We start from the raw sequence: 23,531 nt of genomic DNA, 5'->3' as shown, positions 1-23,531 counted from the left end.
TTGTATTAAACCACCCATCATAAAAACAAACATTTTAGAAATTTGTCAAAAACTAGTTTAAAAGTTTTGTTTTATTTATTAAGGCAAATAAAACTGAATGCCCAAACATAAATCAGCACAAAGGACAAAAAATAATTCAGTGCCTAAAACTGCAGTTTCTGTTCTGTAAATAACTGTAATTTGACATCCTAATTTGAAAATAATGTGCTGTGGGCAACAATAATAATTATATTTAGCATTAAAAATATAATTTGAATGAAAGAACTTGTGCACACTGATGGACTGACAATTACAAAAACAGAAGAAAATTATTTTGTGCCGTTAATTAGGGCAGCTTTGACGTAAACCCCACATTAGATGGTGGTTAAATAAATTTGTTAAGCTCTGTGCATAATGTGCATAATATTAACTGCAAAAAGCTTCACAGAGGAAGATTCACTATTATTACATATGTTATTTAAACAATTATAATAAAAAGTTTAAATGTTAAATGGAAATAAGAAAATGTAACTTAAATATATATTATATATTATAAATAAGAACTGTCAAAAAATGAAAAGAAGAAAAAGAGTAAATCAGCAGTGCTGATGAGGCTGTTGGTGTTCACACACTGCCATTTTCACTCTTTATTTTTCCAGCTTTGGTGTAGTTATCACAACAGTGCTGCTATTTCTTTGTTTTTATTGGTGCAAAACCTTTAAAGCAAGCATCATTAACTGTAGTTATCAATAGAATATATATATATATATATGTTTATATGGCTACCTTTAATCCAGAGCCTGACCAATCTAGGATCGTGAAGACCAATACTGATATTTTGTTGATGTGAAAATCTGATATTCCAATCATCTAAACATATTTACATTTTTTTCAATATATATATATATATATATATATATATATATATATATATATATATATATATATATATATATATATATATATATATAAACATATATAAACATATTTACTTGCTTACACCCAGCTTTGCTCGGATCACATGGTGTTGCCTTCCAAACACGTTGCTTCGTCCTAAAGGAAGTTGCAGTGTGCCCTCTGGTGGACAAATTATGCAATGTCAACACTTGCGACATGGTTGAAGGGTGTTTCTCTCATCTTTTATTGCCTTTTTTTGAAAGGCAATAAAATATGCTATTATGTATTGTATATAATACTGGCCCATTAATAAATTGGTCAGGCTCTACTTTATCTTAGTCCAAATTTTGTCGATACTGCATTCATTTTCTGTGAGTACTTACATAATGAATATACCTCTTATGTTTTGTTCATTTATTCAGTTTTAAAAAGGCACTCACTACATTTAATGTGACAAAAATAAACTGTACACAACAAACAGCCGCTCAGTGTGTCACAGGTTAGGGTCATGGAAAGGTTAATGCTATCATATCAGACAAGCAGGCTACTGGAACAATGTGTGTGTGTGTGTGTGTGTGTGTGTGTGTGTGTGTGTGTGTGTGTGTGTGTGTGTGTGTGTGTGTGTGTGTGTGTGTGTGTGTGTGTAATGTTCACCTTAAGGAATGCATGCAAAGTACAACAGTGGTACATTTAATCCTGTAAAATTTAAAGCTGTTTTTGAGTGTCAGTAAATGTTTGCAAAATACAAATCAAGTGAAAATGGACTAAAATTTTAAGAAATGCCCCCGTCCACACATAGCAGTGTCAAGATGCTTTGTGAGTTGTGTTGTTAAAAAAGCAATACAAAAAAGAAACACGTTCAGTATATTTTACAGTTCAATGAAAAATACAACTTGGGTGATTTAAAAAAAGAAGTAAACATAGATGTAAACATGCTTGGCAAATACAAATTAACAGCATCACATTCATCAATTAAAATCCATCCAAACACTCTCAACGTGTTTGTGATCATTTGAATGTCATTAAAAAATGCAATTGTGTTTTACATTACCGACAGTCTGTGTTTGTGTATGTTTGTCTGTGTTGATTCACAATTCAGAAAATGGTAACAATCATTACAGAGACACATTGTTTGTCTGTTGAGAGAAGAGTAGTAATGAAAGAAGTGTATTTTGCTCATTATGATAGCTGCAAATTCAAGCTTTCCAGTTAGTTTATGCCAGCAATGAATGGTTATGGTTGGTACCATGCACTTCAGATTGTTTTTTTTAAGCTGTTAACATATTGTAGTTTTTCGCATCAGGCTACATTTTCAAAGCCAAACATAATGTAGCAATCGTTCTACATGTCATCTAGGTAAATACAGCCTGTTGATCCAGCAAAAACACAACCTACTTTCCTCTGTTCGATAAATATTAAAGTCACTTTGTAGCATGCTGCTGGGCTAAAAATAGACCCCTAGAGTATGAGATGACAACCCATAGATCAATAATAGTACTGAATGAATGGCATGAATCTAGCTCTCAAGCGGTCCTGCCCACATTGTTAAAAAAATAAGATTCAGCATGAACAGATGGAAGAAGAGCCTTGAGGGCTAAAAAAAAATCAACAGAGCGGTTCAATACTGCTCCTGTAGAAATCAAAGTTCTTAAGTAGCCTATTTAACAGCAACATCTCAATGAGGTATTTCTACTACACCCTCTTCTGCACCGTTAGTTTTATTCATTTTTGGCAACACATTTTCTTCCCATAGCTATGGCATGATGACTGACTTCTTGGGAGCAGTTCCAATCTAAGCATAGGAAACAGAAAGGCACATTTCTTGACATCTCAAAGGACTGTGCACTCTCCCAGTCTGAGTATCTTTCACTCTTCCTGACTCAACACTCCTTGTATGTGGATGAAGTGTTTGTGCATTCAATACTTAATTATTCTCACTGTCTTTGGCCAGTGCCGGTGTGAACCCATTCAACTTTGAGCGCTCCATTGTGTACTGCGAGAGGTTTGTCAGACTGGTGTTTCCCTCTTTTCTTTCTTTGTTTTCCTCATCTGGCTCACCATCTTCTTCTTCCTCCGTTCCCTCCTCCCCGAGCATGGCGCTGCCATTGTTTATGCTTAAACTTGCCCGCCGAACATCTTCAGGTATGTTCCTCCGCAGTTCACGGTTCTTGTTGCGCCTGGCCAGCTTACTGAGGGATCCGAATCGTAGGTTGAAGAGATTTTCCTCTGAAGATGATGCGGTCTCTTGCGTTTGCTCGTTTCCCTGATGATCGTACGGCTCGCATGCCCCCTTCAACCTCAGGTTGTTCAGTTTGCTGTCGATGCTCTCTTGGGAGGACGTCTTGAAGCGGCTAGCATCCAGACTGGCGAACAAAGCCCGTTTCTCTGGTGACAGCATGTCAAGGGAGTGAGCTCGCTGCTCTAGGCCAAGCTGACGGCGCTCCATGCTACGGATGGTGGCTGCCCGCTGGAGCTTGTCGTGGATCTCAACACTCAGACGTCGTCGAGTTTCACGAAACTCTGCTCGGACATTTGCCTTCCATTCAGCAGCATGTGCTTTAAACTCCCCAACCTATGAAATATGAACATGGAAACAAAGCAACAGTTAAAGGATAATATACAGATTAGCAACAGTATCCCATATATACCATTCAATATAGCACCATATAACATCTACTACTGACACAAAGAAAACGTAATTTCATAATTACGAAAGTGGTCAAAAGTAGCTTTTTACAGGCAAAGTCTCCCTGCCACTTTCAACTGTATTTGCTATTCTAAAGAGGCCCTATTATGCTTTTCTTTATCATATATATATATATATATACACCACTACACTGTTGGATACTTATATTTAATGTGGCAAAAGTTCCAGTGAAACATTGATTCTCAAAGTTTTGAAGAGTGTTTCATTCATTTCAGAGAGCCAGCATACTGTTGAGAGAAAAAAACGAACCCATCAAAATAATTCTAAAGCCAATAATTTGTTAATTGAACATTAAGCTGTCAGGGAGCTTCACTGCTGGGCGTGAACTCTTCCAATATATCACAAAAGGTCCTTTCATTACTAACTTGGCACAAGCCTGTTTTCAGTTTAACACAAAAGTTTAGTAATGTAATAAATGTACGCTCGAGCAAAAGTGTTTAACCCTCATCAGGTCTGTGATTTAGTAGTCATTAATTACTAAGTTTGTGTGTTGCTTTTACTTAATATCTGAAACCTGTTTTGTTCATTCTAACTGTTGTGCTAAATTATAGCTTTGTAGCCATTAGTAAGGTTGGATCTTACATTTACCAATATCAGCCTTGGAAATATTAAAGAAAAGCTACTGTCTAAAAGACTGCACTCATGAATGTTAGACTCAATTGACCTATGCCCCATTTTCATTGCCCTTGCTTTAAATGCTTCATTTCCAATTATTCTTCTTACTCTTACGCCCAGCTGGCATCAGGTTAATATTGATTTTCTTAAATGTTCATGAAAAGACGAGATGCTTTTAAAGAGAAGGGTCACTAGGGAAACATGCATATCCACTTGTTGGTTGCTGATTGGTTGCTGGAGGTTGCTGGAAGTTGATAGAGTGAAAACATTTGCAAACACCCAAACAATGCTGCATGGCAAACCTCTTTGTGATTGCTTTGGCGACAAGTAGTTTGCTGAGTCATTTGCAAATACTTGTAAACTACTTGCCAAGCAGTGGTGAAACTGAAAAGTGGAACATATTGAAAAGAGAAAGCATCTGCCTTCAAAATAAAAGTTGTCTTTCTGAAAAGTAAATGGCGAGGGTTTGCAAAATTACAGATGTTGGTGGAAATCTGCATTCAACCAAAGACATCACAAGGAGGTTTTTGGTGCAGCACCCTCTTTGTAACAGATTTTAATTAGTGGCACACAGCAACCTCCAGCAAGCATTACCAACCGCTTGGGGAAATACATATTTTTCCATCGTGAAACACTGCTATGCCAGGGGGATGCCACCTGGTCTCTAAGCTTGTGCGACTGAGGTCTTTAAGAGATGGAAGCACAAGACAATACAAGGAAAATAAGAATGCTTTTAATTCTGAATACTGCAGCACCGTAGTGAGATCCTAAAAATAAAAAAATTGAGACACAAACCACAGATCATTTTTAACTCACTATAGATATTTTAATAATTATAACATATAAGATGCTGCCTCTGAACCTTCAGATCCAGAGTAGAGTTGTAAAATAATACATATACAAGACTTACCTCCTCTTTGGTCTTTTTAGACAGTACTCGGAGCCAGTCTCCGATCATGCTGAGGACGGCTGCAAAGTACGCTAAACCTATGAGGATCCAGAACCACACCAGAGGCTTGTACCACTTCATGTAATCGATCTTGCGATTTCCACCTGAAGAGGAAGGAAAATGTCGTTATGGTCAGAAATTAAGCCCAAAACTTCAACAGAACAGCTTATTGTGCCCGAATTTTGGAGCGTAGCTCTACCTGCCACGTAGTCTCCTATTCCCACTGTAGTGAGCGTGATCACGACAAAGTAGATGGCATCCAGTGTGGTCCAGCCTTCAATGTGTTTGAAGATGACAGCAGGGATGGTGACAAAGACAATGCAGCCAGCCAGGATGAACAGGATAACAGATGTGACCCTTATCTTCGTCTGGCTAATCTGCTTGTGTTTTTGCTGAAAAGAACAGGAGGTGCATTTAGAACCAATATAAGCAACTAAAAAGATGATGTAAGAGTGACAGTGTGAGCCACAAAAAGCAATGAAACATGGCTCACAAACAAAAAAGAAGACACCATTACATATGCCATTAGGGTAAGAATAAAAATGCAGCTAAATGTTAGAATGATATCTGCATATTTGACTTTTTTACACAGCCAGTAAAGAAGAAAACATCACAATGTGTTACTTGTATCTCACCCTGAATATCTTTTCAACTTTTAAGACACTTTTTACAAAGATGGTCCCCAGCTGGTCTCCGATCCCCGCCAACAAGAAGCCAAAGAGAGGGATGCCAAATATGGCATAAAGGATGCAAAAGATTTTCCCGCCTTCCGTGCTCGGAGCTATGTTTCCGTAACCTGTTGAACAATTGAAAGCAGAATGAGGAGGAGGGGAGAAGAAATGAAGAAACAGGACAGGAAGGTCAAAAAACAAAGCAGGGCTGAGAAGAGTGAGTGGTAAGATGAGAAGCAGAAGACAATCAAGACCTCCTTATGTATGGAACGCCAGGACTGCCATAATGAATTAATTAAATACACCATTAAATAATTAATTAAATGTGGCAATAATTAATTAAAATTGGAATTAATTAATTAAATAAATAGTTATGACACATGTAATTAATTAATTATTGACACATTTAATTAATTATTTATGTATTTCACATTTTAATTAATTATTGACACATTTAATTAATTAATTATTGACACATTTAATTAATTATTTATGTATTTCACATTTTAATTAATTATTGACACATTTAATTAATTATTGACACATTTAATTAATTATTTAATGATATATTTATTTATTTCATTTTGGCAGTCCTGACGCCTGGCTCTCGTCATGAAATAATTTTATCTGTCAGCCTCACCCATCAAACTCAGGGGGCGGGGTTAACGCTGCCCATGCAGCTTCTCTAACATTTGATTGGTTGCCGTGCAAAGTAAGTCAAAACAGGTCGATCCTAGAAAATCGATTGCTTGTGTAGACTTGGGGCAGCCAGTTATCCCAGAATGCAGATCAAATCACAAGCAGCAATGGTGGTGGTGTAGTTTTAAAATACCCCGTTTTTCTGTCACCAGCTACACTTTTAACAGTGTTTTAGCCGCGAATGTCGCGACGTATGTCTGGTCAGGTTGTCAACATAGAACATGTTTGCAAAAGTGCTCAGATGTTTTCAGAGATTTCACTAGCTCTGCTAACAGTTAGCATGCAGAGTGCACCGAGGGGGGTACGTTAACCGGTTTGTTTACATATTCCACTCTCCGTGTTCCACATGTTGCATTCGCAGATTCTCATTTTCACCGAACGATCGTCTCTTTCCGCCTGGTCTTGTGTCTCTGTGCTTCTGTAACATAAAGAACGAGCTGACATTTTTCTCACGAAACCAGCGATCAGCTCAACAGACCCTCAGTTTACCTGCATGCATCCTCCTCCTCATCTGTCAGCTGTTTAACACCTGCTGCTAATTCAAGAAACACGCCTACGTTACCTGGTGATAGTCACAGTTTAACTGGGCAGCCGGTGCTCGATATAACGCAATGTCAGCGCATTTTTCTGCACAAGATAAGTAAATATAGTGTTTTCCCCGAGCGCAGAGCTGCTGGAGCTCGTTTCCTTACAGAGCACTTTATAGGCGAACAGCTTTATCAGCGGCTGATGTCCAATCACCGGCACACAGCTTTAAAACCTCAGCTGAGTTTTAGCTCTCAGTGGTTAAACGCTGGACTTCATTCACTCAGGTTCTGTCTGTCGGGTCACGTTTACTTCGCTGTTTTATTTACAACTAAGCAAATCGGTTTGGCTGAGGTTAAAGTTACGTTTCATAACTGCATAGTTTCACAGACGTTTAATGGTTCACTGGCACATGTGTTAGACTGAACTATCATCTAAATATCATCTGTTTTTTAATAGTTATTCAACTGTATTCTAAGCACCAGCTGTCTGTTAGAATGTGATTTTTTTTCTCTCTCTGTTGGCAGAGGTATAAAAATGCGCAGGAAAATCTGACATGCATGGCGAACTTCACCGACGATATTTAGGGAGGAATAAACACACATCAAACATAAATGAACCATTTGTCTGTCTCCATAATTGAGAGAATTTTCTCTTCTTATGTCAACACTCTCTCTCTTTTTTTTTTCTTTTTTTTTGCTTTTTCGGTCATGTTATGTTTACCTGTCAAAGGCTTGTTACAAACTATGAAACACATCGTGCAGACTTCTGGATGTTAGAAGAAAACTAATACTGCTCATGAATGAGACTAAAGGCAGGAAGGTGTCCTTTAAAACTAAACATGTTAATAGGACCTCCCTGTTTATATCATAGTTTATGATATAGCACGTGTATTTCAGTAATAGCCTGCTGAGGCCACTATACGTGCTGGCCTCATATCAAATGTGAAGGCAGACTGAGTCTATGTTTGACGTTTTTTTATATCTAATCTTCCTTTTCAAACATTTAAACAGCAGCGAGTCTGCAGCTGGGGGAATACAAATTCAAATTGTCGGAACAGGTTTGCTCGTTTCTTGGATTCATTTGGTGATTTATTAAATGTATAACTGTTATTCTAATCTGCTGCTGAGTCTCTTACACTTTTCTTTATGCTGTATATTTTCACGTCTCTGGAATAGTTGGCAGTTAGATAGTCAGCTGGGAAACTTTGTGTTAACTCATGGAGCTGAGGATATCGTGGATATGCTGACCTCGCTGCGTGGTGTACAGAGCGAGGTCAGCATGATTAATATTCACAATAAAAATATTAGCCGAACATCATGAAGTCTGTATGTGTTTCATAGTGTCGAACAACCTTTGTACAGTTAAAGCCAGCAGTTACTACATGACGGAAACACCAACGTTATCTCTTTTATGTGTTTATACACAGGTCACGCTGATTACTGAACAAAAACCCAAAGATCAGATGTTAAACAGATTTTTTTGCTCTCTCTCCTCCTTAAACATGTTTTTAATGTTAGTTATAATTCAGAATTGGCGACTGAAACACGTAGGACACATAAGAACATCAGGAAATAAAACATCGATAAATATAACCTCAGTAAAAGAAGTCAGCGGGGGTTACTACAGCTGTGTACCGGGGCCTGCGCTTTGTCGGTGGGATTGCTTGCGAGGCGAGCGGGTCTATCCCACGCTTTGCCGTGAGACTGGGCAGACATCTCCGAAATCATCGAAACACTTTTGCAAAGAGGCTGTATCTTGACAAACCGACCAGACACATGAAGATTAAACCACTACATTCTCGGCTAAAAAAATATTAAAACGGTATTTGGTGACACACAAACAGGGTTTTTCAAAGCTCAGTTCTGTTAGCTTCCACATGCCGGTTGTTGTGTGCTAGAAACAATGGCCACCAGGCCAAAGCAATGGTTTTGACTCGATCAGCGTTAACCCCGCCCCCTGAGTTTGATGGGTGAGGCTGACAGATAAAATTATTTCATGATGAGAGCCAGGCGTCAGGACTGCCAAAATGAAATAAATAAATATATCATTAAATAATTAATTAAATGTGTCAATAATTAATGAAATGTGTCAATAATTAATTAAAATGTGAAATACATAAATAATTAATTAAATGTGTCAATAATTAATTAATTACATGTGTCATAACTATTTATTTAATTAATTAATTCCAATTTTAATTAATTATTGCCACATTTAATTAATTATTTAATGGTGTATTTAATTAATTCATTATGGCAGTCCTGGCGTTCCATACTTATGCAACATAATCAATTGAAGCTCTTATGTAATACCTTTCAGTTCCAGGAGCAGGGCTTGAGGTAAGTAATGCAATAATTAGATTCCCCTTAAAGAAAATTGAATTAATAATGACATACTATGATACAGGGAGGTAAAAGGAAGGAGCTTGAGGAGCGTCAGGCAGGAGACACAAATCACTATCTCCTGTTTTAACCTGCTGAAAAGCAGAATATTAGCATAATACCTGTTCTTTGTGTAGAATATACTACCTTTATTGAGAGAAGTAATATGTTTACACATGTTGGACAACATACAGTACAGTGCAAAAGTCTTAAGCCACCTCTCATTGCTTTTTACTTCTAATTGTGGATATTGGATCAGAAAATATTGGTATATTAGTGAAAAAAAGTATATTAGTAAAAGAAAATGGAGTCAATGGCTTCAGCATCAGAAAAAGAAAGCATGCAAGGATCTATTTCAAATTTCAGTCTCTTTAAGAGAAACACATTAACAGTATATATATTGCTCATATAATTTTAAAATGAGTGTCTTCAATTTTTCAAGCCACTGGACATAATAGATCAAAGGAAAAATATGATGTCCTTAAGGAGGCTTCAATCTTATCCTGTTTATCTGTAGAGTTAAAGCCTCCCTGTTTTTGTTTCTGTGGAATGTCTAATTAATATTGATCGTATCCTGCTATCTTTGAAGGTCTTCTCAAATATTTTCTTTTTCTCTTAATTAAAAATACATATAATTTGCTTTTTTTTATTATTAATGGAGGGGGTCCTATGGGGTGATATTTGTGTTGATCTTCTATTTGTGCACTAGATTAAATGAAGCAAGCTACCAGGTTAATTAAATTTCTAGACTACACCATTAAGGAGGTCAGGGACATGCTGTTTTTCCAGTCACCTAAAGGATGGTACCCACAGCTGATAGAGGGAATACAAACAGTAGTGCCTCAGCTTTGATTTTGTGATTGTATATCAAAATGTTCCATCTGATCAAAGCCAGGTACCCAAAGTCTTTTTACTTTCATTTTAAAAAGAATTTCAGTGAGTCACAATTTACTGTTTCTCTTTAAAAAGCAACAAAGGGCAAAATGAGACAATTAAAAAAAACTCAACAGTGTCTTCATCATACACTGAATAATGAGTCAGGTCTCACATACATCTTCAACAAAATTACATCAGACTGAATTCTCGTGAAGGGGACTCCCTCTCTCTCATATATACTTAAGAATGGCAAGGCTTAACATTGATGCCATTTAGTAGTCCTCACTACTACAAACTTTTTTTCCTTCTCGTACATCCTCTTACATCTGTTCACGCTGTATAAATGAAGACTGTGCTTTTGAGAGTACCTCGTGCATGTATTTTTTATGAGATTTGAGGTTCGCCTCAGTCTACATTATTCTTAGATTGTTAAAATTGAGTTCAAAAGGAATTTTGATGGTTCACACGTACAATGAAAATTGCATGGACTGTCAGCAATACCAGGTTCATCGTGTTTTAGAGTAATAAAGAGAGCATTATCTAATAGTTTTACCGATAGTTGTAATGACAGTTCCAGCGAAGAAGAAGGCACTGCCCAGGTCCCAGTGACTGGAATTGTACAATGTGTCTCCAGTAGGCCTCACTCCTCCACTCACAGAATCTATAGCATGCTGGAAAGTAGAGAAATATAGAAATTATATGGATTAAAAGTATTTAAAATTGCTTAAAACTGAAATGTGTACTTTGACATAATTAGTGAAAGTCATGCCAAAATGCTTAATAGCAGCTGGCTCCTGTTTTGCCGCTGAGCTTTTACAAACTAATCAAAGCTATGACTGTATGCCAGCTCAGCTGATGACAACACAACAAACACGTGTCTGCTTTGATTTCACTATACACAGCCCCAATGGTGTGAACAGAGTGAGTAACAACGTATTGTTTCTGTTACATGCGCCTCTATGTATTGCAATTGATTGCGTAACACTCGTGAGGAAACTGAGATTAGATCCAGTGCAACGATCTCCAACATCAGCCCAGAAGGTCACCACCTGAATACAAAGAAAAAAGGCTCTGAACAATAGAGGAAGGGAATGCAAGTTAAATGAGGTCTGAATCATTCTTATATCCGTGGAACGAGCAGGGGCGCTACCAAGGGGGGTCCTTGGTAGCGGAATAAATAATTTATTTATTACTGCATATGTGATTTTTGTCATTCATATTGTGTCACTTTGTAGGTCCCTCACAATTTATAGTCATCACCCCATCACCTTCGGCACTCCTGCACTGTTTTGCTTTTGGTGTGCCACCACAATATTTTTGGTGGTGCCCACATGGCCACCCCCATGAAGAAATTCTGGAGACGTCCCTGGCCTTGAGGCTGTGGATTGAGTTACACTTAATTAAATCAGCTGATAACTGTTGTAGTTCAGTCCAGACTCGTATTGTGTTGAGCTACCGTTTTCTGACTGTTGTGAACTGTAATTGGAAACTCAATAACTAAGCATTGCAATAAACATGTATAGTTGCTCTTTTTTTAATTTCCTCTTGATCATCTTTGGCTTGTGAGTTTAAAAAAAGACTTGTTTGTTTTTTTAAATGAGAGAAAGGCAGTGAAACTTAAGTAAAAGGTGGTGCAGCAGGCTCTTCTGAGCCTTTCGAATTACTAATCGTGTGCACATCAAGTTGATCTGACCACAGGATGCGTTTAAACTGTTCAGTGTCTGGCTCTCTTCGAGGAGCTGTTTCTCCACACACCCAGTTTCCATGTTTTCACAGTTCACATGGACCAAATCCACACAGACTCTCACTTGCAGCCCAAACACTGCTGTTTCCCTGTTGTTCGTTCACGTCAGCCTTTTTTTCTGCGTTCCATCGACTAGTTTGTCTAGTACAGGGAAAACATTTACTGCTTCATTATTTTCATTGATTACCTTCTGTGCTCCATTATGCTGCCATGAAAAGTTAATTGACTATCATTTGGTCTTTCTACATTTTCTGTTTATGGGCATGCTGTGTTCTCTACACAAGCATTTATAGTTCTTTATCTTTAGGCTCAAAACTTCTGCTGACATGAAAGTCACACAGAGCAGCCCCCATTTTATACAGTGAGATGTGAGATAACCTTTCAGAGAGTGCAGAGCGGTATAATAAAATATGTATGAACTGCCGTGATACGCATTTTACAGCAGAGAGTCTGGGACCACTAAACACATAGCTGCACATGCCTATTCAGAATCTTACATGTGATTACCTCGGCTCCATCAGTGCCCTCTCTCCCTAATGAGACAGATTTTTTGTATCTATAATTAGGCAGTTTCAATTACGTTACTTCATAGGTTTTAGCAGACACAGCTGCTTTATGGGGGCAATATCAAAGTGGTAATTATATAATAAACCCCAAATAACCTAATTCTGGAGTCAAGGGAGAGCTATATATAGCCGCACAATGTATCTGAATACTGTATGAGGAGATCTATTTTTGGCACTTGTCTGTTTCTCAGCCATGTTCATGCTTCATGAGAGAAAAATCCTCCTTTTGCACATGCATTTTGGAGCCATGAGGATGGTGACTTGTGTTGTGTTGCAGTACATTAATTATCAAGACAAATGGTGTTTTCGTTTCACGCCTCGTGCTCCTTTCTATTTTGATTTCACCAAAGAATCACTGCAGAGTGCTCACGAGTCCTCGTGGCTAATGTGTTTTCTGTTTCTTCAGTGCAGGATCATTACAGAGCAAACACACTCACTGCAGATTTTTATCCTCTCGGTGTGCCTTTCTACCCCACAGCGGGGGACAGCGGTGATCCTGCCAGCACGGTGCCTTGCTCTATCCTTCACCCAACCTCATTGTGATACATTGCCAAGCACTGTCCTCTGCAGCACTTTCAACATTACTAATATCTAAAGCTTTAACCTAACCCCCTTGAAGACTTAATGCTTGTTGCAATGAAGGACACTGAGGTCCATCATATACAATCAGGGTAAAAAGAAAGTGCACGGTCTCTTTCTAAGGTTACGTATCACGGTATAATAATAATATAAAATCATCTGGTCCTTACCAGGTCCTAAAATTATTTTAGTTCCAGCTCAGATGAACAGCATCACATGATATATTATACCATATTTTTTAACAACTAAGCCAAAATACAGAAACAGTGGATTTAAACTAATTACATATAGTGATCCAGTAGGTTACAGAACCTTTAGCACCAGTAGCTTGAGTAATCCTTTTCAGTAATCATCATCAGTCTCTCACATCATTGTGGAGGAATTTTGGGATACATATAACTACAACATTACTTCAGTTCATTGAGGTTTGCAGGTGTCCCTTTATGCACAGCTCTCTTAAGGTCCCAGGACAGCACTTCAGTCCATTGCAGCACATTGACTCTTTCCCTTTTTAGCCGTTCTGTTGTAGTTTTGTTGCTGTGCTTGTAATCAAATCTTGTTGCGTGACCCAGTTTTGTCTAGAATTGATATATGCAGGTTTGACTCACTGACTATAAGGTGCCCAGATCCTGTGGCTGCAAAACAAGTCCAAGTCATTACGCCTCCACTATCATGCTTAACAGTTGGCATGAGGTGTCCTGATATGCTGAGTTTCGTTTTTGCCAAATGGGGCATTGTGCATGTCTGTTCAAAGCACATTGTTCCAAAATCGCGTTGTTGTTTGTTCAGATGCAACTTTGCAAACGTAAGCCAGTTTTAACATTTCACCTGTTAACTTCGGGCCTGTTGACTCATTGTCTAAACTTGTGAATTTGCTGTGATTTCCACTCCTCGGAAACTTTGGAGCTATCTTGAAAGCTTTCCACGTATGAATAATCTTTCTCACTGTAGAATGATCGATCTCAGATTGTTTGGAAATGCCCTTGATGAGCAGTAACAATTGGTTCTCTAAGATCATTGCTGATGTCTTTAATCCTGAATGCGCACACATCAGAATGCTCCACATAAGCAAACTACCAAAACCTTTGCTTTTATAGATGTGCTCACACTTTTTCCTGATTAATTAATTTAAATGCACTTTTTTAGATTATGAATAATAGCATTGTGCAAAATATCATGTGATTTTCATTATGTCTTCACAGAATGGTTGTATATGGCTGGTTTTTATGATTGACTTTTCATGTGGAACAGGTGATCAGATTCAAATGAAAATAGCAATATAATAGTGAGGAAAAAAAAAAGTTTATTATTCATGCTTAAAAGCCCAGTGTTAAGCTGTGGGGGTATTTTCAAGGAAAACCTGAAATGGAAATGAGTAGAAATGAATCTTTTTTGCCTTTCTTTTTCAGTGCAGCCATCTAAAGAGCTTAGCCTTCACTAGTTAGTGGAGCATTTTGATTTCGCATTTGATCAAGTATGTAGAATTTGCTTGACGTTTTCCGGAAAAGCACAATTTGTGCTACATAAGATTATGACGGAAATGGCAGCACAACCTGACGTAGATTCTACTGCAGGTAGCTCAGTGAATACAAAAGTTTATTTTAAATAAGTGACTCATCAATAAATGAGACCTGACTGGTGTCAGTAACAGCACGGCTTCACATCGTGCCATAGTATGAGTCATCAAAACAGCAACAGGAAAGCCAATTAGGTCTGCTGTCTTCGTGGGCGCACAGTGGGTGCGTGGACGACACAAATATTGAAGAAGACACGAGGAGGTCAACAGACGTGCATGGGCACACACTCACACACATTAAATCAACACACGCTGTGCCCTAACAAGAGCTTGCGATGTGATATACTGTCTGCTTCCATCTCAGGCATGCACATGCTTCCCAAGGTTGCCATTTTTCTGTCAACTCCTCCACCAAACAGTTTGACAACAGTGAGTCACCGCTGCTGTGTCCCCGCATAAAGGCTTCGGCTGAGTGACAGGCTTGACATAGCACACACAGGCCGATAATGGAAACTGTTAGAGGACTGGGCATACTTTTTGATGGAGTACTTGTGAAGCAGCATGTCCTCCAGGCTTTTGCTTGAGACACCAGGGAAAAAAAGTGTTATTTGTTCATATGAACTTCACACATGGCTTACACTTAGTATTGGAATCCCATAACAACTCAGCAGATCAACATTATATCTACTGATTTACAGAAATTTACATATTATGTTTTGATTATGTTAGTACATCACTTATGAAGCTACGATAGAAAGGAGAGGAGTAGCAGTAAAAAGCTCATCATTATACACATAAGTACACAAACCGAGCATGACTAATTTGCCACTATTCTTAATTAACTATATCAGATCAATGACTTGACATGCCATTAAACATTTTCTCATCTATCTGAATTAGATGATTTGTCTAGAAGAATCTCATGTCTATGATTCCAGCACTTTTACTTTGAGCAGCAGGAGGTGTGTGTGCCTGCTGGTCTGTGTAATGAATAATTGATTCCCTCCGGACCCCAGGCACTCCATGCTAAAGGTTCTAATTTCCACACACTCCTCCATAAGACATACTGTTATTGATTTTTGAAAGCTCTTGATAGGGCTTTTGTGGCTCAAAGGTTGAGCACTGCTAGAGAAATAAAAGAAGAAGCTAGAAGCAGAAGAAGAAAAGAACAGAGGTGGGTGTGGAGAAGGAGAGAGGCAGTCCGATATTCACTAGAGTAGTGTTGAAGATATTAACGTCAAATGGAGCCATCCTAGTGGAAAGTGGAACACACCATTAGCATTGCCATTTGGTTGTTTCCAAGTCTACTATTTTCAAGCTACATTCGAAAAACAGGAAAGCACAAGATTTCTAAAAGGCTGTTTTTTTTTTCTCTCCATTGCCAAAAAAAACCTATTTTCAGTCTCTTTTGATTCCTGTTAATTGTGTGCTTGTGTTTGTATTTCAGCTCTTGTGTTACTCAGTTCTTTTGATTGTCCAGAATGTTTCTTTCTTTTATTTCTAGATGTTTTCTGCAAACTGATTGCTTTTTCCCATCACTCCCTCACAAATCAAACTTCCCACTCACCCACTCATACATCTCAAATCATTTTCCACTCCCCTTTGCAGTTGTAAGTGTCAGCTGGGTGTAGTGACCTTAAATCTTGATCCATAATTTTGGATGTGGTGCTAGAGAGCAATGTGAACTGCTGCCATAGTGTGTTATAAAGCGGCTGACACCATAAAAATGCATTGTAAAATGCGCCGTTAAGTTTCAATGAGATGGGAATGGTTCTGTTTTGTGGGTCTGCTTGATAGTGCGCACAATTATAAAAAAGTTTCACAAGCTGGCTTGGTAAAATGTGGAACACTCTAAAGACAGCGTCAGACCATATGCCGCAGGTTTAAGAGTTATCAGGCGAGTTTTTTGGGCGAACAGCTGTGCCCAGTAAAACACCGGCACCCTGCTTCTATGCAGCAGATGCTGTATTGAGGGGGAAAGCAGATAGTGACGGGATTTTGGGGAGACTGTTTAGAATATTGAGTTTCTGAAATCTCTCTTGGGTCTTTAAAGATTTTAACAATTTTTGTATGTCATAATAGAGCAACATCACACAGTATTAAAAAGAAAACATTGAAAAAAAACTTGGTTCCTGACATTTCTCACAGTAAATATAACAGCGCTGTCACAGCCATGAGCTTGTTTCCTTATTTAAAACATGTGGGCGTTGTTAAAGCTGCACTCTGGAATTTCATATCGCACTAACACATCTATTATTGAAGGTTTTTTAGCTATGCAAATACAAGTTAGTTATTTGTCAAATAAAATGGGAGAAAATTGGCCTTATTGCTATCATTACTCTGTCTTTACACAGCAAGAAAACTAGAGAGAGCTGCAATTAAATAAAAAAAAATGTTTGTTGTGAATATAGCATAAAGGTCATTGTGAAGACATTTTTTGCCCTCTTCTCAATGATCATGCTGTCTTTTGTTATGTAATATCAGGCTGCATGTACTGGTGTATGTGTTCTAAAAGATCCGTGTTTATTAGAAAACTAAATGCATTTAGGTTTCTACGGGAGGGTTGATTGTTATCAGTTATCAGCTGTTACTCAGGAAACCGTCATTCAATGGGAAGGGCAGAACAAATGTCTTGGTCAGGCTGTAGCAAGCAGCAGCCATATAATTTGATTAAAAGTGCCTCAAAAAGCCCTGAGAGCACAAACAATTTTTAAATTGTATAAAATTCAGTGGCTCCAAATCCCTTACTTTAGTGCAAAAATGAAGGAGTTCACCCACTGTAGTTTTTATTAAGAGGTCAAAACTATTTTTGTGCCAAGCTGTAAATGTGTTCTTTAACGCTGTAAAGTTGGGCATTTTTCCATGGGAGTCTGTGAGGATTGACTTTTGGAGCCAAGTTTAAGAGGCCATTAGAGTAACTGCAGTTTTTGGCACTTCCACATTCCCTTTATTTAACAGAAAGGAGCACTGTGCAGTCTTATCGTAGCTACTTCTTAATCACAAAATAGGCCCACTGTAAAGGATACCATGCTTTGCCATCCTTTTAAACTCTGCTCCGATCCAGGGAACCCTGCCTCCTGCTCTACGACAACTGGGAATAGCGCCAGCTCCCCATCCTTTTACCTCTACCTAATTGCTCGGTACTATAATAAAGTGCACAGAGGCTGCCAAAATGCCTGGAAGAAGGAAACAAACACCAGACAATCATGTCCACTTTCAAGCGCTTACCTTGATGATGGCATCCAGCTCATTGGGAGTAACACATGGGTGCCTTTCGAGGAAAGAGGCCTTCTCCAGGGTGATGCTAGTTTTCAGGTTGCTCTCAAATGGCTGCTCCAGAGCCTTGAAGGCAAGACCTCCACAAACCAGGTAGAGAACAACCACAATGAACACCGCCAGCACCGTCTTCCACTTCATCACTGAGTGGAGCCCTGTTGTCGAGCCATCAGAGTTGGTGTCCATGCTAGCCACAACACTGGCAGAGCGAGATGAGATGGACAAACGTGGCAGTGGACAGTGACCACTGGCTTTCGGGTCGCAGCCCATTGGGTTTTGCATGGTGGCAACACTTGCCTGGACCAGGGTTGACTTCACCATGCCAGGCTGGACCTTTTTGGGAGGGACCAAGTTGGTCTGGACTGCCACTAGCAAAGAAAGTAGGAGGGAAGAAAGGGCTGTTGTAACACTTTTCTTTTTTTTTTTTTTTAATATAGATTACAAAGATGGAAACACCAGTGGTTTACTGCACGTTTGTCTCTCTGATGGTCATTTATGATGTGTTATAATAATTGGCTAAAGGCTCTTTTTGTAAGAACCTTTTACCTAAATCAACAGGCATTTGGACATTTCATTTGTTGATTTATGCGCAGATTCTTTTTCTTTTCACCTTTTCTCTCACCTTCAGCCTTTCTTTTGGTTTATATTTCGAATTTTGTGTTGTGGAGACATTAACATAATTTCATTACAACTGTTTAAAACCTATGTGTCCTTTATGAAGCTTTGAAAACATTTTATACCTCCTACACTGGGCTAATAAAAGGCTTTTTGCAAAGTCAAACACTATTAGAAAAAAATCTAGTTATCCAGCCTACAGCTCCGCCAAACATAACAAGACTCCTTTGTCATCTCAGAAGCTTGTTATCCTGAGAATTTCTTCATATAAAATGTATTTCAGATTTCACTTGTGAAAAGGGGTCCACAATCACTTGGCCTCACATCTGCCTTACAGATCATAATTTGTACTCTCATTTTAACATCTGATTTCAACCCTGCTCTGTTACAACACATGGATGGATGGATGGATGGATGGATGGATGGATGGACACAGATATATAAAAAGCACACCAATGAAAACCTTACAGTAATGTTGGCAGAGGTGAAGGTGAAAATTGAGTTACTCTCTTTGAATGGAAGCAGGATCCAATTTTTCTAATAGACTGTAAGTGAGGGATAAGTGCCACTTTCAGTTATTGTCTTCCAAAGAGGTTTCATAACAAATGCATGTGTACTGTAGCAGGTCAACCATCAAACATCACCTATGGAGATAGCCAAATTTCGACTTCCTTAATGTATATAAAGCACTGCGTGAGCTTTTTCAGAGCTCTAGACTTCACCCCTGCCCTGACGCCCCCACAACTCCAAAAAGGGAAAGCATGGAGTGCCTCTGAGCCATGGGTGGAGCTTGTTGTCTGTGATGTAACCTTTGAAGGTAGGGATGAGAAATGTATTTGTTTTTTAAATGGGGTGATATTACTTTTGGGATATGCTAAGTACAATACACACATGCTTAATCAAGTATTTATGACTTTAGAGGAGGGGACATGTATTTCTTTAATATTTCCTGGAGACTTATTCCATCTTGCCTAAACCTCAACTTAACACATAAGGGACTTGCTTTCTGTTCCCGTAGTGTGAGTGTTTAAACAGATTCAGGTCCCCACAGCATGATCATGCACTCGCGCGCACACACACACACACACACACACATCGACCCATGAGTCAAAGAATGTCCAGGAAGTGGCTTGTTCCCTGATCTAAGAGCTATTCATCTTCCGAGTCAATTCTTATATAAAAGACTGAATCAATAACACCAATGTGATGTCAGCTTAAGGTGGAGAAAAACACTTTCGGTTTATAGTATCTGTCTTTAAAGGTGCTGACTGCAATAGAGCACAAATCTATTAGAAGAAAAAAAAAGACTGGGTGGTGAATCAGCTGGAAGACTCAGTATAGTATGCTATATTTGGTGCAATGTTTTTTTAGAGATGAAGTGGAACAGTTACTGGTTAGTGAATTTCAAACTAGGCCAAGTCCATGACTAATCTAACTAAGATTTTAATTTTCTTTTTATCACAGTGTTTGACTGCGTGAAATTAAATAAATTAACTATGACTGAATGTCATATATTTAGTTTATTTGGTTCATTTCAAAGTCAACTTCATGCACTTCTGAGAAAAAGCAGAGAATATGAAACTATAATCTATATTTTACAGCTAGAGTTGAAACCAGAAGTGCAGTGAGCACTATAAGGTTTGCATTTCACCTTTCTGAGGCTATGATCCATTAATGCAAAATCCTTTTTGAACCATGCAACAGCTTCGAATTGATTTTTGCAAATTAAATAAGGCTTGAGTGGAAAGTGGTGTTTTTTCTTTTTTTTATCTGATCTCAACCTCTCAGCCCTCCCTTTGGATCCAAGTATGTCTGGCCAAAGCAGAGGAAATGTTCTCATGTAGTGATGCCCCTCATGTCGACCACAAAGATGGACATACAGAGCATGTGGATACAGATAAGGAGTTTGATGACAGTATCTATCATATTTACATCTGATGTACAGTTAAGTGTACAAAAAGAAGTCTAGTGGTATTAAACATAAAGGCTCAGGCAAGCTTTAGGCCCTGTGGCACTGGGCAGGTTGTAGGCGTTTAATTCGGCAGCTGAGCCTCAAATTTCAAACATTAAATCAAACCCAGTGCACCCCAAACACTTCCGGCAGTGACTGATTTCAAAATAAAACCTCTGTTAAGGGAGGCGCAAGCTTCCTCAACACGATACCCATGCATAGTGTATTAAAGCAGAATTCCTTTCCAGCAGTGACTGGAGACTTAGCACGACTCTTATATGCTTTTGAAAGGGCAAGGGGTACATGAGCCATGATATTATTTAAAACAACAACAACAACAACAACAACAACAACAACAACATTTCTCTTCAAATAAAAATCGCATGTCTGAAATTCTTATAAATTCTATTCCTAAGTATAATGATGTCTTTTAGATGGCGACATTATTTTTAAGTAGACACATTTTACAGCCTAGTTCTCTTTTGAAATCTCTTCCGCTCTCATACTGGTTATTTCTGCCAGAGCTCCGCATCCAGCAACGTTGCTTTATACGTCTGAGCGGACAGATAGTGCAAACTAGAAAAGCCGCGTTGTCGTATATGAATGGTAATTTTGCATCACAAAAGCAAATAAAGGGACCGCTCAATTAAATGAAAAGAAGCAAAAATATGAATTTCTGTATACTGAATCTGTGAATAATGCAGCCTGATGAGATTGTGTATCAAGTATTTCCATTCAGATGTTTAGGCTACTGACATTAAGAGTACTATTTAATTGCATATCTGAAGTTATTCCACAGTAAAACAGCAATATTCACCAACCTTGTTCTGGATCCCAGTTAACTTGTTTTCTCGGGTTTTCTATTGGAAATTTCATCTCTAGGTTTGGCTCAGTGAAAACGCAGGTAAATTCAGTCAGCGTGATCGCAGAAATACAGGAAAAAATGGACAAATCACAAGAAATTCATGTTGGACACATCATCTTTTCATCGAAGTGGGAGTGGATTGCACAAAGGAATAAAGGCATCGCAAAACCGCATTGTCTGTCTTCCTTTCTTGCACCCCCTCCTTTTTTTTCCTTCGCCACCTCGCCTGGACGCGTGGTGTTCGCCTGACAGACTGACAGAGATACGTGTGGCACCTTGCACTGAGCAGTGGCTCCACTCCGCGGTCCAAACCACTTCCAAACTCACACTAGAGCACGCACGCAAATGGTCCGGTCCAGAAACACAGCCGGAGTGTGGCCCAACCTAGCAACTTTACGCACGCGTTACACCGGCAGCGAGAACAACGAGGGAGGATGCTGTCCCCTCCCTTTAATTCAAATAAGCGCTCTCCTCCACCTGCCTTCATTGTTAATGTGCATCGAGCTTTGCATCAGAGGCATTTTCTCTCATTGTGGAATCCGATTTTCAATACTCACTCTTATATTTTCCCCCAAAACCAGATGATCCTATTATCGTTACCGTAACCAGCGTCTGACCACATGGCGCAAAGATGATCACCAAATCAGAGGCAGACTTAACCCATTACATCATTCACGCATGTGAGGAAAACTGTATTATTTATGAGCTTCAGTGGTACAGGGAGGTCACCTCTTCCGGCAGCCCCCCCCAAAATCATATACTATAGATCTGATGATTTGGCGGGATGACAGTTTAGACAGGGGGGAAATGAACTGTCTCGTTATCTATTTGTTATGTAAAAGCGCCCTGCAACACACACATGTACAAGATCAGAAATGAATCACTTAATAAAAGAAGATGCGGTCTTATGGGAAAATCAAAATAGATCATCGTGTGGATACACTGCAAATAAACAAATATACATTATTGTAAACTGACGTCTTTACGATCCTAAATGATCAAAGTCAGCTCTTTGAGCATCAAAAATATTGATCACTTTACAATAAAGTTATTGTCCAATGTAGTCATTGACCAGTTCTCCTTTGAACTTATGCCCAATTCAAGTGCCAGTAAAATGTGTTGCCTGTCACACTATATTCTTTTGTTGGTAAATGACGCAAGGGGTTAAAAGTTAAATCAAACAATGCAAGGAAAATAAGAGAATTAACAATATGATGCTGACAGAATGTTCTCGTGGCCAACACGTACTCAGATGAATCATAACTTATATTTGTGGTACTGTAGTTTCCCACATTTTACTGTAAAACTAGGTCACTGAGGATTTGGCTTTTTATGATAACAGCACACCATGGTCAGAGTTTGTTGCAGTAATGAAGAAGAACGGCTACCATTAATGATATGCTTATTGATGATTTTGGTGCAACTGGAAAGGATCTAGTGACCCACATGGTGAATAAATTATAATGTTTGCTCTTGAACCAGCCACATAAACAACCAGAAAGCTGTTTTAGTCCATTGGAGGCAGTATTCTGTCTGCAAAGCCACAAAACACATTAACCTCACCCACCAAAGTAGAAAAAAAAGTTATATAAACAGATAATGCATTTTGAAATAAAAAGAAAGAAAACCTATGGCTGAAATCTGTCTAGTTCCTGCTCCTGCTCTTCTTACTGTCACACTGTTAAGACTACTACTTAAATGTTATTTTAATACCTAAGCCTTTTCAGCCAGACATTTAACAAAATGTTATTTATTAGAGAGAAATACTTCAAACCGGGGGATCTGTGGAGAGATGGGGGATTTATTCTTGGAGACCAAACATGGGCTTTCAAGGATGATTTCTCACTTGATGACCTTTGAGAGGGTCAAGTGGTCCTGAATTTACGGCTGTATATGTTTTCCTGTTTTGTTTTGATTTTTACACTAGCCCCACTTGCTCCCCCTGTTAGTCTGCAACTCCACACCCAGAAATCCAAGTACTGAAACACAAATATTCACAGGAGATCTTTGTCAGGTTGTCTATTATTATGTTGTGCATGTCATATCTTTATCATATGTACTGTACTCTTCAGACTGTTGAGATAACTATTTGACATATTTCATTTAATCAAGTTTGG

General features: G+C 38.6%; 1 protein-coding gene across 2 annotated transcripts; it reads right to left on the bottom strand.

Annotated features, from left to right (window-relative positions):
- Positions 1–1,444: 1,444 nt before the first annotated feature.
- kcnk10b (potassium channel, subfamily K, member 10b) lies at positions 1,445–22,039 on the bottom strand. Of its 2 annotated transcripts, none has more exons than XM_080871585.1 (7): positions 21,972–22,039; positions 17,936–18,351; positions 10,856–10,973; positions 5,783–5,943; positions 5,347–5,539; positions 5,109–5,251; positions 1,445–3,448 (listed from the first exon to the last, which is right to left on the bottom strand). In XM_080871585.1, coding segments are annotated over exons 1-7 (1,680 nt in total). In that variant the 5' UTR covers positions 21,973–22,039; the 3' UTR covers positions 1,445–2,800. The 2 variants fall into 2 exon arrangements, with proteins under 2 accessions (XP_080727711.1, XP_080727710.1); XM_080871584.1 differs by lacking the exon at positions 21,972–22,039 and adding an exon at positions 21,371–21,963.
- Between the last annotated feature and the right edge of the window lie 1,492 nt (positions 22,040–23,531).

Source organism: Rhamphochromis sp. 'chilingali', assembly GCF_963969265.1.
Source record: "Rhamphochromis sp. 'chilingali' genome assembly, chromosome: 21".
Taxonomy (NCBI): Eukaryota; Metazoa; Chordata; class Actinopteri; order Cichliformes; family Cichlidae; genus Rhamphochromis; species Rhamphochromis sp. 'chilingali'.
The sequence above is the reverse complement of the archived record's forward strand: the minus strand, read 5'-3'. Positions and strand labels throughout refer to the sequence as shown.

Bases quoted from the DNA above. Each gene is read 5' to 3' on its own strand.
- kcnk10b (XM_080871584.1), bottom strand. From the start codon at position 21,425: ATGAAATTTCCAATAGAAAACCCGAGAAAACAAGTTAACTGGGATCCA. The intron at 5,944-10,855 runs GTAAAACTATTA...ATTGTTCAACAG, and splicing joins AACTGTCATTACAACTATCG to GTTACGGAAACATAGCTCCG. The intron at 3,449-5,108 runs GTAAGTCTTGTA...CATATTTCATAG, and splicing joins CTAAAAAGACCAAAGAGGAG to GTTGGGGAGTTTAAAGCACA.